Source organism: Epinephelus moara, chromosome 8 (genome assembly GCF_006386435.1).
Source record: "Epinephelus moara isolate mb chromosome 8, YSFRI_EMoa_1.0, whole genome shotgun sequence".
Taxonomy (NCBI): domain Eukaryota; kingdom Metazoa; phylum Chordata; class Actinopteri; order Perciformes; family Serranidae; genus Epinephelus; species Epinephelus moara.
The window spans coordinates 29,533,454-29,547,136 of NC_065513.1; the positions used below are offsets into that span (position 1 = coordinate 29,533,454).

The following is a 13,683-nucleotide window of genomic DNA, read 5'->3' on the forward strand; positions in this document are numbered from 1 at the left end:
TGGGAGCTGCTCACAGTAAATAGAAGGCATTTTCATTTTGTCCTTCTATGTTTTTTTTGTGGGGCAGTTTAATTTGATCTGAATCAGGGCAAAATCTTGTACATTTTCCAGCCTTGAGGCTGAGAACTCTGTAGAATGGTATTTGCATGCTCAAATTATATTTTAGCATACTTCAAATTGTACTCATATTCATGGAAGTGAATTTGCTCCAGCAGATGTCTTTTTATCCTGCACGGCCCCAAATTCAATGTCATGTAAATCTCTGTTATTCTTTGCCTTCTTTTCCTAAACATCACGAACTCTTCATCGCAGACATTCCTCTGCTGCCCTCTATCTCCTCTCTGAGTGCTGTGGATGACGAGGAACCTGGAGGTCCATTTACTGTCCACTGGCTCAACAACAAAGAGCTTCACTTCACTTTAGCCATGGAAGTCTTCCTGCAGCAGCTCCGAGGCAGCCTGGAGCAACAGAACGAATGCTCCAATGAAGGTACAGAGAATTATTTGGATCAGGCTTTAAGACTTTATTTGAAGGGGTGTGCAAATGAATAACACTGTCGAAACTAGACTTTCACATTGCATGCATGATGCTTTGTCTTCGATACTGATTTTCAGAAATTATATTTGGGCACTATGGGTTCTATTCTCTTTCAGAGCCTGAAGACGAGGATAACTTTGATGAGGAAGATAATAATAGCAGGCCAAGTGGCTCCCAAGGACCTGAGGCTGTGGAGCTTCCTCTGGCAGCAGTGAAGCACCAGGTGGACGTGCTGTTAGAGGAGTGGAATAAAGGGGCGGACATGTTGTTCAGTATCCATCCCATGGACGGCTCGCTGTTAGTCTGGCATGTTGACTGGTTGGATGAATACCAGCCAGGCATGTTCAGACAAACTCAGGTACATTCACTATTCATGTGGTTAATGTTAAACAATAAATAATGAATTTATGTTGGTATATTGTGGACAAACTTAATCCCCCATCTACAAATGTTAATAATCACTTTATTTTTCCTAATTTGTATGGTCCTACTTCAAAGATTGATAAAGAAATACAGAGACACAGAACTGTTCTGATGTGAAACTAAAGTAAAACATGTATTAATTATATTTTTACTTTATAATTTAGAGAACTCTGTAAACTAAACAGACTCTTCTTTGGTCACTCTTTCAAGCAACATGTTTGTCTTCGCATTTTGAAGAAGGTTTTCTTGGGGAAAGAATTAATTTATCTTCTCAATAAGGTTGTGGATCATTCTGACAGCTGTGATGGTCTAGCTCGTGTTTCAGTGGCTTCTCATCCAGCCGTTCAGACAATTATATTCTAATTATGTGTGACTTCATGTCATATTCAGAAGTCCCTCGATGCATTTTTATTAGTGGGGAAATAATGAGAGCCTCGTGACATGGCAGTTAGTCAGTCAGGCAAGGCAGCTGAAATAATCCCAATTTTCATTGGCATTCAGGTTGATTAGGCCCGGCTGCTTTAATTAGATAAAACAGACTGGTTCTTGCTTTTACTATCAGCATAAGTATTGTCAAACATTATTATTTTTTACATATATGAAGGGCCATTTGAGTAAGGCTGTATCCCTCGAGTCTCCATTGCTGTCTAATTTCAGACAGTCAGTTGTCACTCAACTTCTTAATGGAGAATTTCAGCCCTTTGATTTGAGCTAACCCTTTTTAAAAAAATGAAGTCATGAACGTCAGTGCCATCTGTGTCATTACCACATTCACATGGGAACCTAAGCTGTTTCATAATGTATGCTCAGTTCAAGCTAAAATAGAATTACCTGATTGACTGAGTCCTTTTTATCACCAACTCAGAACTCAGAGCTGTAGGTTGTTCTAGATGTCATTGCTTTGATGTCTCTCTTTCTCTCTCAGGTGTCGTTTGTGTCCCGTATCCCTGTGGCGTTTCCTACAGGTGATGCAATCTCCCTAAGCCACAGTGTGGTTATGTATGCCTGCAACAAGAATGTGGATCTTGCTATCCAACATGGCAGACAGCGGCCGCCTGGGAGCACATTGCCTCAAACCAAATCTGCTCTAATAAGCTACGGAGGTCAAGGAAAAGCTGCACCCAGCAGTAGTCTTCGACTAAGCATTTTCACCCCCAACGTCCTTATGATCTCCAAACACGCCGATGGCTCCCTGAACCAGTGGGCGGTCAGCTTTGCAGAGGACTCTGCTTTCTCAACTGTGCTCAGCGTCTCTCACAAGTCACGGTACTGTGGCCACCGCTTCCACCTAAATGACTTGGCCTGTCACTCATTGCTCCCTCTCCTCCTCACCACCTCACACCACAATGCCCTGAGGACGCCAGAGGCAGACAGCATCCTGGCTCCTCCAGACGCCTACTCTTCCGGTTTCTCTCAGCCAGCGTCCATGCCCCGAGGGTCACGGCCTAGCAGGGTGTCCCTGGGTGTGGTTTCCCAGGATCCCAATGCGATCTACAGTGAGCTGATTTTATGGAGAGTTGACCCTGTGGGCCCGCTGTCTTTGTCAGGCGGGGTCTCAGAGCTAGCTCGGATCAATTCTCTCCATGCATCAGCATTTGCTAATATAGCCTGGCTGCCCATGCTCATTCCCAGCAGCTGTTTAGGTGAGAAAATATTTTTGTTTTTTGGAGATTGTTGAAGCATCAGCAGTTAAAGTATTCAGTAATCAGTCAAGTAAGAGCAGGTTCATTTTGGAATAGCTTTCATTCACCAGTTATTTTGGTCCAGTAATATGAAGGAAATGATCTTTCTCTGAATAACTTTGATCAGATGAGAATAGCTTTGGGGCATAAAATCCCCGTAGATATGTTTTTTAGGACATTTTTGTGTCAGATTTACTCTACTTTTTGTGAAAAACAACTAATTTCAAGTCCTTGAAGGCTCTAAAATTTCCGAATAGAATCCCACTTATAACATTATTGCTGGAGTGCACATAGTCCAAATGACTTTTTAAAAGGAATCTTTGATATTTTCAATATTTGTTTGTTAAATGTACTTTACCACAGTGCTCTGCGTATTTGTTGTGTCTTTTGTTTTTATGTTTATTTCGAAAAAAAAAAACTAATAGCAGCCATCGTTCATTTTCATTCTTTTGCTCTCTCTGTAGGTGTCTATTGTAACTCTCCCAGCGCCTGCTTCGTTGCGAGCGACGGCCACTCACTCAGGCTGTATCAGGCCGTTATCGAAGCTAAGAAACTCCTGAGTGAGCTCTCCAATCCTGAGATATCAGTAAGTCGTCAAACTCCAACAAACTCTGCAGGGTACAGCCAGCATCGCAATGACTATTTTTTATACACACCAATAACAGCATGTCAGTGTTTCCCTGTGGACCCTTAAAGAATCAGTGAGGTAATAATGTGATGTTAATTTGTAGTCTCGCAACTTCATTCGTGTTAGCTTTGTATGACTTGGTAAAAAAAGTTGCAGGACACACTTGAGAAATAAGATGAGAAGCAGTGATCTTGAATTCATCAAGAAGTGACAACTGTTTTTTTGTTTTTATTATGTATTAGACAACATCAATGTTTTTGTAAGAATATTCTTTCTTGCACTGCATATAAACAAATCATTGCTTTCAGCGCAGATAATAGTTATATTTTTCTCATCTTCTGAAGCACAACTGGCACACTGATTGTATGTTTTCACTATGTAATAGTGCCCAAATAATGTGAACATTTTTCTTTCCTGTAGAAATTTGTTGGGGAGGTGTTCAACATCATCAGCCAGCAATCCACAGCAAAACCAGGGTGTATTATAGAGCTGGATGCCATCACTGACTTTGTAAGTATACGTTAAGAGAAGTGGAGTGTATTCAAACAAATTTCACTTCCCCTCTCTCTTTAGTCATGTCCGTCTAACAGTAGAAAGAGACTTCTTGGATAGAAAAGATATTTACAGAAACTTCTCCCCTGATATAACGGATATATAAACTGTCATGTATTAATAAGCCATAGTTGAATTCTGAACCACCAGTAGACTTCTGAGTCTCTGTGAAAGGTCAACCATGATAAAACAAAAACAGGTGCAGAGCAAAATTTCTTTCATCCCCTCAGGTGGTTTTGGTGTGTGCATGTGTGCACTTGTGTATGTTCGTGTAACATTAACACAACTTGTGTCTGTGTCAGTGTGTCTTCATGTGGGATTCACAGTGGATGAAGCAAGTTGTTCGGGGTCTGCATCTGATGTAGTTTGATAATGGCTGCTGTTGTTCTCCACAGCAGGGGAAGGAGACCCAACTCCTGCATGTTTTTGAGGAGGATCTGATCCTTGGCAAAGAGAGAACAGAGAGCGCACAAGAAACTCCTGCATCTCCTCACACTGGTATTGACAGAACTAATTTTTCTAAGTACTTTAAAATGTTTATTTTTAAGGCTAAATATCAAACATTTGCACCACGTTCAAACTCATTAATAGCAGCGCTGCTCATTGATATTCTCTGTGTGTGTTTTCTCCTGCAGCCTCCAGCGAGGCAGCCTTCTCAGCACGGTTTTTCCTTGTGGTGGTCGAATTGACCCCGACAGGTCGCTCGCTCCTCCACATGTGGCATCTCCACCTTGCTGCTCGACCCATCACCATGGGTGGGTACTTGGAACAACAGACTTGAGCTTCACAGGATGTTGGAAGAAAATTGTTTCACTGTCAAATAAATAAATGACAGCTTAAAATGTGTTTTTCCCCAAGAATTGGCAATAATTTACGAATATAAAGTTATTCTGAAATCTGAACTATATTTATGGTCTCTTAGAATGCAAACAATTTTAACGTAGTGTCCGTCACAAAGTAATGTATAGAAACAAATACCTTAGCTTTTCTAAATAATATTTCCCGCCTTCCTGTTTGTGTCACCACAGAAGAAACCACGACAGAGAAGGATACCACCGCATCAGCGTCTCCTCTGAACAGCTCTACGTTTAGCTTTGACACGTTCAGTTCTCCGGTGACTCAGAAGAGTAAACCCTGCACTTCCAATCTGCAGAGTGCCTGTCGCCTCAGCCTCACAACACACAGACTATACAGCCAAGAGTTGGCTCTGCCAGATGGAGTGGAAGCCATCAGTGTTACACCCTCAGCAGGTGAGGCACAATGAGGACACACACTCACATACAAATGACATAAGTCTAGTAGTAGAATGCGGCTTGGAGGATAAGTGCACAGACTCTGAACACAACACAAGGCATTTCAAGCACAAAAAGGGCAATATTGTTAGTAGTAATAGGAACTGTGTTGTTATTAATTATTGTAGTAATAATAATAATTGCATTTCGTTTTGCGCTGATACAGCATTGTAATAATGTAATTAGAACAGGGTGTGAGTATGGCAGTCTAGTAGCATAGCAGAGATAGATTTAGCAGTCACTGAGGTACCTGCATCAGTATTGACTAAGCTGGTGCACAACTTATGTTGCCATGGGAACATCATTTCTAAAGAAATGGTCCTTCAATTGATTGAAATAACCTTTTCACGAACGTATAGACATTTATTTATCGACTAAGAAAGAGTTGCTTCTATTATTGCAGGAATAAAAGATATAAAGTGACAATCATAGGGATGTTTTTTATAACAATTTACATCAGCAGTCTGGAAACGTTTTATAAAAATTCTACTCAAAGTGAATAACAAGTTTTAACTCCTGCCTTGTGCCTTTTATGCTTTCTCTGTGACATCATAATGTTGTCCAAAAACTCTTTTCGGACCATAACTCAAGGGATTGTCTCAGGAACAGAAGGGAAAACTTTTTTCCAGATACTTGGTTGGGTCGGTGACATTAATCTTAGGTGCCTACCTTGAAACTGTGCTGATTTATAGATTGTATAGATTAAGACAGATTGCTGCAGCCGGCAAAACAGGCTGCAATGTAATTCCTCAGGGCATTTGGCGTCATCAATTTACAACCATTAAAAGCAATAGGGGAAAAGAGAAACACCTTTATGCCTAATTGTGTGTTGTCCACTTTCTTCCCAGGTCACCTGAGTGCATCATGTTCTCTGCCAGCTGATCGTGTGCCTTACCTCATTGCTACTTCCTGTTCTGATGAAAAGGTGCGCTTCTGGAGGTGTAATGTCATTGCAACAGAGCCGTTCAGTATGGACAACTTGGTGTACCAGTGGGAGGAGTGGCCTCTGCTGGTTGAGGAGAGCACTCCCAACAGCAGTGCAGTAAGCGTGCAAGGTCGTCCCATAGAGGTCAGCTGCTGTCACTCTGGACGTGTTGCAGTTGCCTACAGACAGATGCCAAACACGCCTCTGAACTCGACACCTTATCTGAACTCTCACGGACTGTTGACTTCTCCTCCCACCCTGGCTTCCTCCCCTCATGTGCACTACAACAGCAACACCCACCACCAGACCCCGACCCTGACTGTACAGCGCAGCCCAAATCTTACCCCAAGCCCCAACCTAGCAAACACTAGAGAGCCATTGGTCCACATTGGCATCTTCCAGTGTGAGTCCACTGGTGGTTCGCAGTGGATTCTGGAGCAAACCATAGTCCTGGACAGCACAGATCCCTCAACTGGAAATGCCAACATTCAAAGTGACATGGACTCCCCTATACCTAACGAGTACTGTCCTGGTTCTGCGAATAAGAGTCTGGTTCATTTGGACTGGGTCTCCCAAGAAGGTGGGTCACATGTTCTGACTGTTGGTATTGGGACAAAGATTTATATGTACGGCCGTCTCATTGGGAAGCCTCCTGAACTTGGCATGTCATCTGATGCCAGTAGAGACCAGAGCTTGTCTCGCCTTGTTCTTCTGCGATCAGTCGATCTGGTCTCATCTGTCGAAGGCTCACTACCCATTCCAGTCTCTCTCTCCTGGGTACGGGACGGCATCTTGGTTGTAGGCATGGACTGCGAGATGCACGTCTACTCCCAGTGGCAGCCCCCAGCACCTTCCAAACCCAATGCTGCGATTGCCCAAGACACAGACATCAGCAGCAGTGTCTCCTCCATAATCTCAGCCATCAGACAAAGCCAGGAGGATGGTCTCAGTGCTGCTGCCCCAACTTCTTCTCTTGCCCCTCCCAAGAGGGCCCTGACAAGATCGATGATGAGTCTGGCTCAGAAGCTCAGTGGGAAGAGGACAGCTTATGATCTGCCTGTAGAGATGGAAGATTCTGGGCTTTTTGAAGCCGCTCACCAACTCTTTCCCACTCTCCCCCAGTACCATCCTGTACAGTTACTAGAGCTCATGGATCTAGGGAAGGTGAGTTAAAGAAGTTAATTAATTACTGTCTATACAATTTTTTCTTTTCTTTTTAATTTTTCCTTTTACTTAAGCACCTTCTCCAGTTGATATGACAGGCCAGTTTTGTACATAGTATTATTTCTACATTTAAGAATAATTGAATTGCCAGGAAGTCGACGTTTGTTGTGACTTATATTTGAAATATAAAATTGTAATTTGTCTACTTTAAGGTTCACCGTGCCAAAGCCATCCTCTCCCATCTGGTGAAATGCATTGCAGGAGAAATTGTTACACTTAAAGACAACACCACCAATCCTGAGAAACGCTTGCGCTCGCGGACCATCAGCGCTGGAGGCAGCACAGCAAGGGACCGGAAGATGTTTAGCAAAGCAGAGAAATCCACCACCGACTACACCGAGATAAGCTCCATCCCTCCCCTGCCGTTGTACGCTCTTCTGGCAGCGGATGAGGATACATCACCAAAACCTGGTGGGTGTACAACTGTTTGTTTTTAGAATAGTAAAATACATTTTTGATAATAACCTTTATTTCAGTAGTACAAGAAAATATAACCATGTTAAGAAAATATGTAGTTGTAAGACATCACACATATTTACAAAGAAAAAATAAAGCATGAGTGAAATAAGAGACAATATTCAATAAAATTACAGAATCTAAGCAATATGTTTCCCTTTTTAATGTGGCATTTTGAAGGCTTTGCACCTGCTGATATATTACTGTGTCTTCGCAAGCAGTAACAGCCCTGATCATAATGCTAGAGCTGAACCAGTCCTCCCTTTAAAAAACAAAAAAAGCAATTGACGTAATCTTATAATCAGCTGGACAAAAAACACTTCAGAGTAGGAGGTAGAGATGCTTCGAGATATTGAACTAATCTTAAAAGACTGCTCTTGTGGATAACAACTTAATAAAATATGTTGGAGTATAAATTAATGTTCTGCTGTGTTGAAACAATAAGGGTGAAGATAAAAAAGATTGTAACCCTGTCAGCCTATGTTACGTCTGACAGAAAACAAGTACACAAACAACACTAGGCAAAACATATTTACAGGGGAAGAGCAACTATTTTTTGCCGCCATGCCTCAAGGTGTAAGAGACAAAGAATAATATCCTACTCTTTGTGTCTCTGATGATAGAAAATGAGAATAAAAGCAGAAACTTGTATACAGATTAAAAAAAAGTCCCGCTCTTTGGTATTTAATTGAATCTACTTTCTCCCCAGCAGGAGGTTATTTCTCTGCATGTCTCTAATGAAAAACATTTCTTGTGTAATTTAGTTCTGTTTGGTGTCTCCCTACAGATAAAGTGGGCAGTGTGAGTGGGGATAGCGGGCATGGCTCCACTCACGCTGATGTTTATGATGAGCTCTTTCATACACCCAGCATTGCGGACCTGGACCCTCTGGACGACGATCAAGAGGAAACGGGGAACAAGGTCCGTTTCTGTTGGCTTAGAGGGAATTTATGAAAATGAGAGTGGACAGCTAACATTTTGGCTCTTTTGGTATTCCACTGTGAAGCTTAGAAGTGCATAATTGTGCATGTCGATGTTCATTTGAGATATATTGCTGCCTTAAAAAAGAGACCAGTCAAAGCCTATAATGGCCTTAGCTAATGCATCAAAGATCTAGCCTTGTGTCTACTGTGTTTTATTGTGAGTATGAATCCAGCCATGGCATATTCTCCCTTTCACATAATCTCTCTCTATCATGTGTTGAATAAATGACCCTGCAGTTGTTTTACAGACTGTCCTCTGTCTTGTTTTCTTTCTGTCTTCAGGTTATTGATCTTTCGCAGTACAGCCCGACATATTTTGGTCCAGAACACGCCCAGGTCCTGTCCAGTCACCTCCTGCATTCCAGTTTGCCAGGCTTAACCCGTATGGAGCAAATGTCTCTCATGGCGCTGGCCGACACCATCGCGACCACAAGCACAGATCTCACAGACAGCCAAGGCAAGAGCAAAGGTACTGCAAGGAAAAAACATAAAAGAAGGCCTCTTTCTTTGCCTCATTCCAAAGCATCATATAATTATGTTTTGATGAAGCAATAAGAGCTGTCTGTCCTTCATTTAGCAGGCGGAGAGACGCTGGATGAGTGCGGTCTTAAGTTTTTGCTGGCTGTCAGACTCCACACCTTCCTCTCCACCTCCTTGCCTCCAGCACATCGAGCACAGCTGCTAAGGCAAGGTAAAGTGGGATTTTCAAACTGTTTTCATTGGGGGCATTTCATAGCTCACACAAACATAAAGGGAAAGCCCCTGGTCAGACACAGTGCATTTTAGCAGCCCTGGGCAGCCTTTTGCAAGGGTTTTCAATGAGAGTTAAGCGTACTGCTCACTGTTCTTGCTTTGCTGCGTGCCTTGTGTTTTTCTGCTCTATGCACCTTGCATTTTTGCTTTGTATTGGCAAACTTCATCCAGAGCAGAAAAGTCTTAAGTTTATTTAAGAAGGGACAGTGCAAACTGATAAATACACATGGTATAAAAATGCCAGAATTACTCAAGAGGCTATTTTTCATCTGTAGTCCCTTGGCCAAAGTGTTACACAAGGATTCCTAAAATACAACAGAGCAAAAAACAAACACACAGGGTATACAGTTTAAGACTTCTATAATAAAATAGTAAGAGAAATAAAGAAAAGAACAGGAAGAAAGAATTGGGGAGTGATGGATGTGTTTTGATTTTTTTCTCTAGTGTTTTGAGTGTTTGTTTGTAGTGTGTCAAGTGGTTCAACATGCTGTAGTTGACCTGTGACCAGCTTGTTACACAGTACTTCAGATGAGTGAAAATCATAGAGTGTAGAAATATTTTGGCAGCTTCTGTAGACATGTGATTTCTAATGATTCAAAACTTGCAAGATTGAATCGGACCCTTTTATAGGTTTGACATCTGACCCAAATGAAAGGTTATAAACAATAAACACCCCAAGATACTTGAATCACCTGCAATTGTTCACCTGCTACAAGTATACGAGGATCACAAGCAGGTTTATTGCAACTGGAGGCATTTCCCATTATGCAATTGGATGAATTGAGAGGCAGACCCTCTGTGGTGGACAACAAGTGATAGCGTACATGGTTCACGTTAAGCTAACGTTAGCTCACTTTCATCATCGCCATACTAGGCAAGCTGCAAGACATATCTGAACAAATTGAAGCCTCTGCTACTTTCTAACCTTTTACCAACCATAATTAGGCTGGACGATAGACAGCAGACTGTCACACTGTCCCCAACTCATCCTGAAAAAAAACGTTGAACAGACCATCATCCAGGCAAAACTCCCAGACCAGCTGGTGGTACTCCCTGTGATTCCTCTTCTTTCTGAGGGTCTTACATACCCACGCAGATCTCCTTCTCCCTGTCACCAACGTACCACTTTACCACGTAGATTTTAAGATAACTTGACAGTAGAATAGCAGTTAGGCTAAGTACAGGTGATTTGGTGGATGCTTCACAACAATTAAGGACGCAGCAAGCAGCAGAAAGCGCTCTGCCTCATTGTGGTAGGCTTCAACAAAAAAGACTGTAGCATTCGTCTCACTGTACAGGGCCACATGGATAAAAACATTCCCTTTCTATTCTGACAAAATTAGCACACTTTTTCCAAAAAGCCTTTATTATATTTTCACCTGGCGTGATCTTGCAAGACTTAGATAAGTCTCCAGCTTGCTGCTTAAAGAGCAGTCTCCTCACACTGCTTTTAGTCACAGTATTGCTCCAGTGCCCACTGACAGTAGCTCTCAGGGCAGTAACTCTATAAAGACTCCTCAAGTTAGAAAGGGAGACGGTAACTGATGGTCTCAATAGTAATTTTTTTTAATGGTAAAAAGAGTAAAAGAGAAATGAACAATCTACAATCTATTCATTATCCTTAACTATTGCAATATCAGCACCTCAGCACTGTAGCTGAAGAAGGCGACTTACTGCTTTGAATATATATAGAACCGACTGTGCTTCTGTATTAACTTGCAGAACAGTGTTCATTTTCACTTTATAAAGTACAGAACACTCCCCATTCTCCACATGTCCTTTACGTCTCTCTCTAGGCCTGTCGACATGTCATTATGCCTGGGCCTTCCACTCTGAGGCTGAGGAGGAGCTGCTGAACATGCTGCCAGCCCTACAGAAGGGAGAGCCCACCTGGCCTGAGCTGCGCTCCATGGGCGTCGGCTGGTGGCTGCGCAGCACCAACAAGCTACGCAGGTGTATTGAGAAGGTGAGGCAGCTAATGGCATTAGTTAATTATCATTATAAATTCAGGTCTTTTTGCTCCAATTCTAAATAAAGACCCAGCGCCAGTTTTGTGAATAGAAACTCTCTAATTAGATGAACAGTTGTGCAGTCAGTGTTAAAAAGGGGGTATGCTAAATGACGAGGAAACACCTTTGCCTCTGGAGTTAAGTTTGATATTCAGTTTGCATTCATGTTAGATATTGTAATCTTGTTTTGTCTGGTCATTTATAGGAAGTGCCTTTCTACATATTTGAAACTACAGTTGAAAGTCGTTCAACAGAATACAATAGGCAACTATTTTTGATAAGCAGTTGATGGGTTTTAGTCAAGCAAAAATGTCAAACATCTTCTACTTCTTTGCTGCTTTTCTTTGTCTTACTCAGTAGCAAGCTGTGTTTTGGACTGACACTAAGCAACACATCAGAATTGTCTCCTTTTTCTTCAAACACATATCATGCTATAATGATATAAAAGGTCTCCCCATAAAGGCTTTGAAGGTTGGCCATTAGTGTGTTAGCCTTGTGTACTTCTCATCGATTGCTTCATTTATAAATGAAGTGCTGTCAGGTAGGTGACAGTGAGATTCTGCTGAGGTTGCTATAAAACACAGCACTACTTGTTTGAGCGACTCTCTGAAATGACCCATAAAGCTTCAACTCACTCTGTGAATAAAACTGTACAGACAGAAGGGAAGCTAAATGTATTTTTTCTTCTACTTCGTCAGGTTGCCAAGGCTTCTTTACAGAGAAACAATGATCCTCTGGATGCAGCTATATTTTACCTTGCACTGAAGAAGAAGGCAGTGGTCTGGGGATTATACAGGTAGGCAGCACTGACATAATTTTGCATCACAAATTTTGCCCCCAAACCTTAACCAAGATTAGTTCTGTCGGATTACTGGAGATCTTTGACGCCAGTATTGTTGTTTTGAATCCATAACGTCTTTCTCTCCAGGTCTCAGAAGAATGCCAAAATGACAGAGTTTTTCCGCAACAACTTCAGCGAGGACCGGTGGAGGAAAGCAGCACTGAAAAATGCGTTTTCTCTGTTGGGAAAGCAACGGTTCCAGCATTCTGCAGCCTTCTTCCTGCTAGCCGGCTCCCTAAAGGACGCTGTGGAGGCAAGTGGAAAATAGACATGACACAGTGCTTGCAAGAAGCACTTGTTCCTTCAACTGCAAGTGCCACTTGTCAACCTCCTAAGCCTAAGTTGGAAACAATGCTTTCAGCTTGAGTAATGTCAAGTGCAGCTCATTTTCATTTATAAAATGTCTGTAGCATTGTACGCATGCTTTTTTGCCAGCAATTCACAGTCAAGGGCAGTGTTTGATGATATAGTAAAAAGCAGGGGAACCACATTCACTTGTATTTCTGTAGCGTGCCGCATCCTTTTTATCATTGAAACAGCTCAATACATTCCCACAGTGGTGTCTTTGTCAAGAGCTTTTAGCACAATGCACTGAAGAATTATTGATGTTGGCAGTTGACTCTTGGGTTTTCCTGTCTTTCCTCCTATTTGTGAGAATTTTCAATGGCATGCTGTTACATTTATAAACCAGCAGCACTGCACTCTTGTTGAAGCTTTGTAAGTGGGGTCATTACCTACTAGTGTCATTTCATAAAGATATATTTGCATACATTTTCATTTGTTGGTGTGTGAATGTGCATATTTTTATCTATGGCTGTTAGAATGGCTATAGTTGTTTAAAAAATTTATATATTAGTATTTCTGCCTTCTACCAGGGTTAGTTTAAGCCACATAAAACAGCTCTCAGTCTTCGTGCTCACATATCAAAAGGGCTGCCTCTGGTCATCTTGTTTGCTTAACCTTTTCTTTCATCAAGGTTATTTCTATTTAGAAAGTCCCTGAAGCAATGAGTCACATTATTTCGTCTGTGTGAGTAAGTGGAGCTTCTCTAAGCAGTTTATGGAAATGAGTGTCACCCAGGCAAAGGGCTATCATTGACTTTGTTTAGTCTCTCTGGCTAGGAGGTAGTCTCATTGAAATGCACCTCACACCTTACTGGTCGGGAGCAACCACAACAACTTCAACTATCCACTAACTCTTTGCTGTGTGCACAGAATTTTATTTTGTTTTTTTTGCATTTTTGGTTACTTTCATTTCTACCAAATAAGCAGCAAAGAAAGCTGTAACTTCAGAAGATCATTAGGTCGTACTAGATTACATTGTGTTCAGAATGCACATTATTTGTCTGCTTATATCTTGTTTTATCCCACCCCATTCA

The 13,683-nt window shown here is 41.8% G+C and overlaps 1 protein-coding gene across 9 annotated transcripts in view; it reads left to right on the plus strand.

Annotated features, from left to right (window-relative positions):
• LOC126394719 (dmX-like protein 1) overlaps positions 1-13,683 on the plus strand; it is an 80,316-nt gene that overhangs the window by 22,009 nt on the left and 44,624 nt on the right. For 6 of the 9 annotated variants that reach the window (XR_007570392.1, XM_050051723.1, XM_050051726.1 and 3 more), the window contains exons 11-26: positions 313-489; positions 654-895; positions 1,886-2,603; positions 3,107-3,228; positions 3,691-3,780; positions 4,218-4,320; positions 4,458-4,577; positions 4,851-5,072; positions 5,963-7,203; positions 7,416-7,674; positions 8,507-8,640; positions 8,985-9,171; positions 9,280-9,393; positions 11,252-11,421; positions 12,163-12,260; positions 12,393-12,558. Coding sequence is in view for 8 of the 9 variants with exons in the window: in XM_050051723.1 (XP_049907680.1) it covers positions 313-489; positions 654-895; positions 1,886-2,603; positions 3,107-3,228; positions 3,691-3,780; positions 4,218-4,320; positions 4,458-4,577; positions 4,851-5,072; positions 5,963-7,203; positions 7,416-7,674; positions 8,507-8,640; positions 8,985-9,171; positions 9,280-9,393; positions 11,252-11,421; positions 12,163-12,260; positions 12,393-12,558 (4,163 nt within the window). In the remaining variant the exon portion in view is untranslated. The remainder of the gene's footprint in view (positions 1-312; positions 490-653; positions 896-1,885; positions 2,604-3,106; positions 3,229-3,690; positions 3,781-4,217; positions 4,321-4,457; positions 4,578-4,850; positions 5,073-5,962; positions 7,204-7,415; positions 7,675-8,506; positions 8,641-8,984; positions 9,172-9,279; positions 9,394-11,251; positions 11,422-12,162; positions 12,261-12,392; positions 12,559-13,683) is intronic. The other 3 variants (XM_050051725.1, XM_050051727.1, XM_050051731.1) reach the window with 1 other exon arrangement.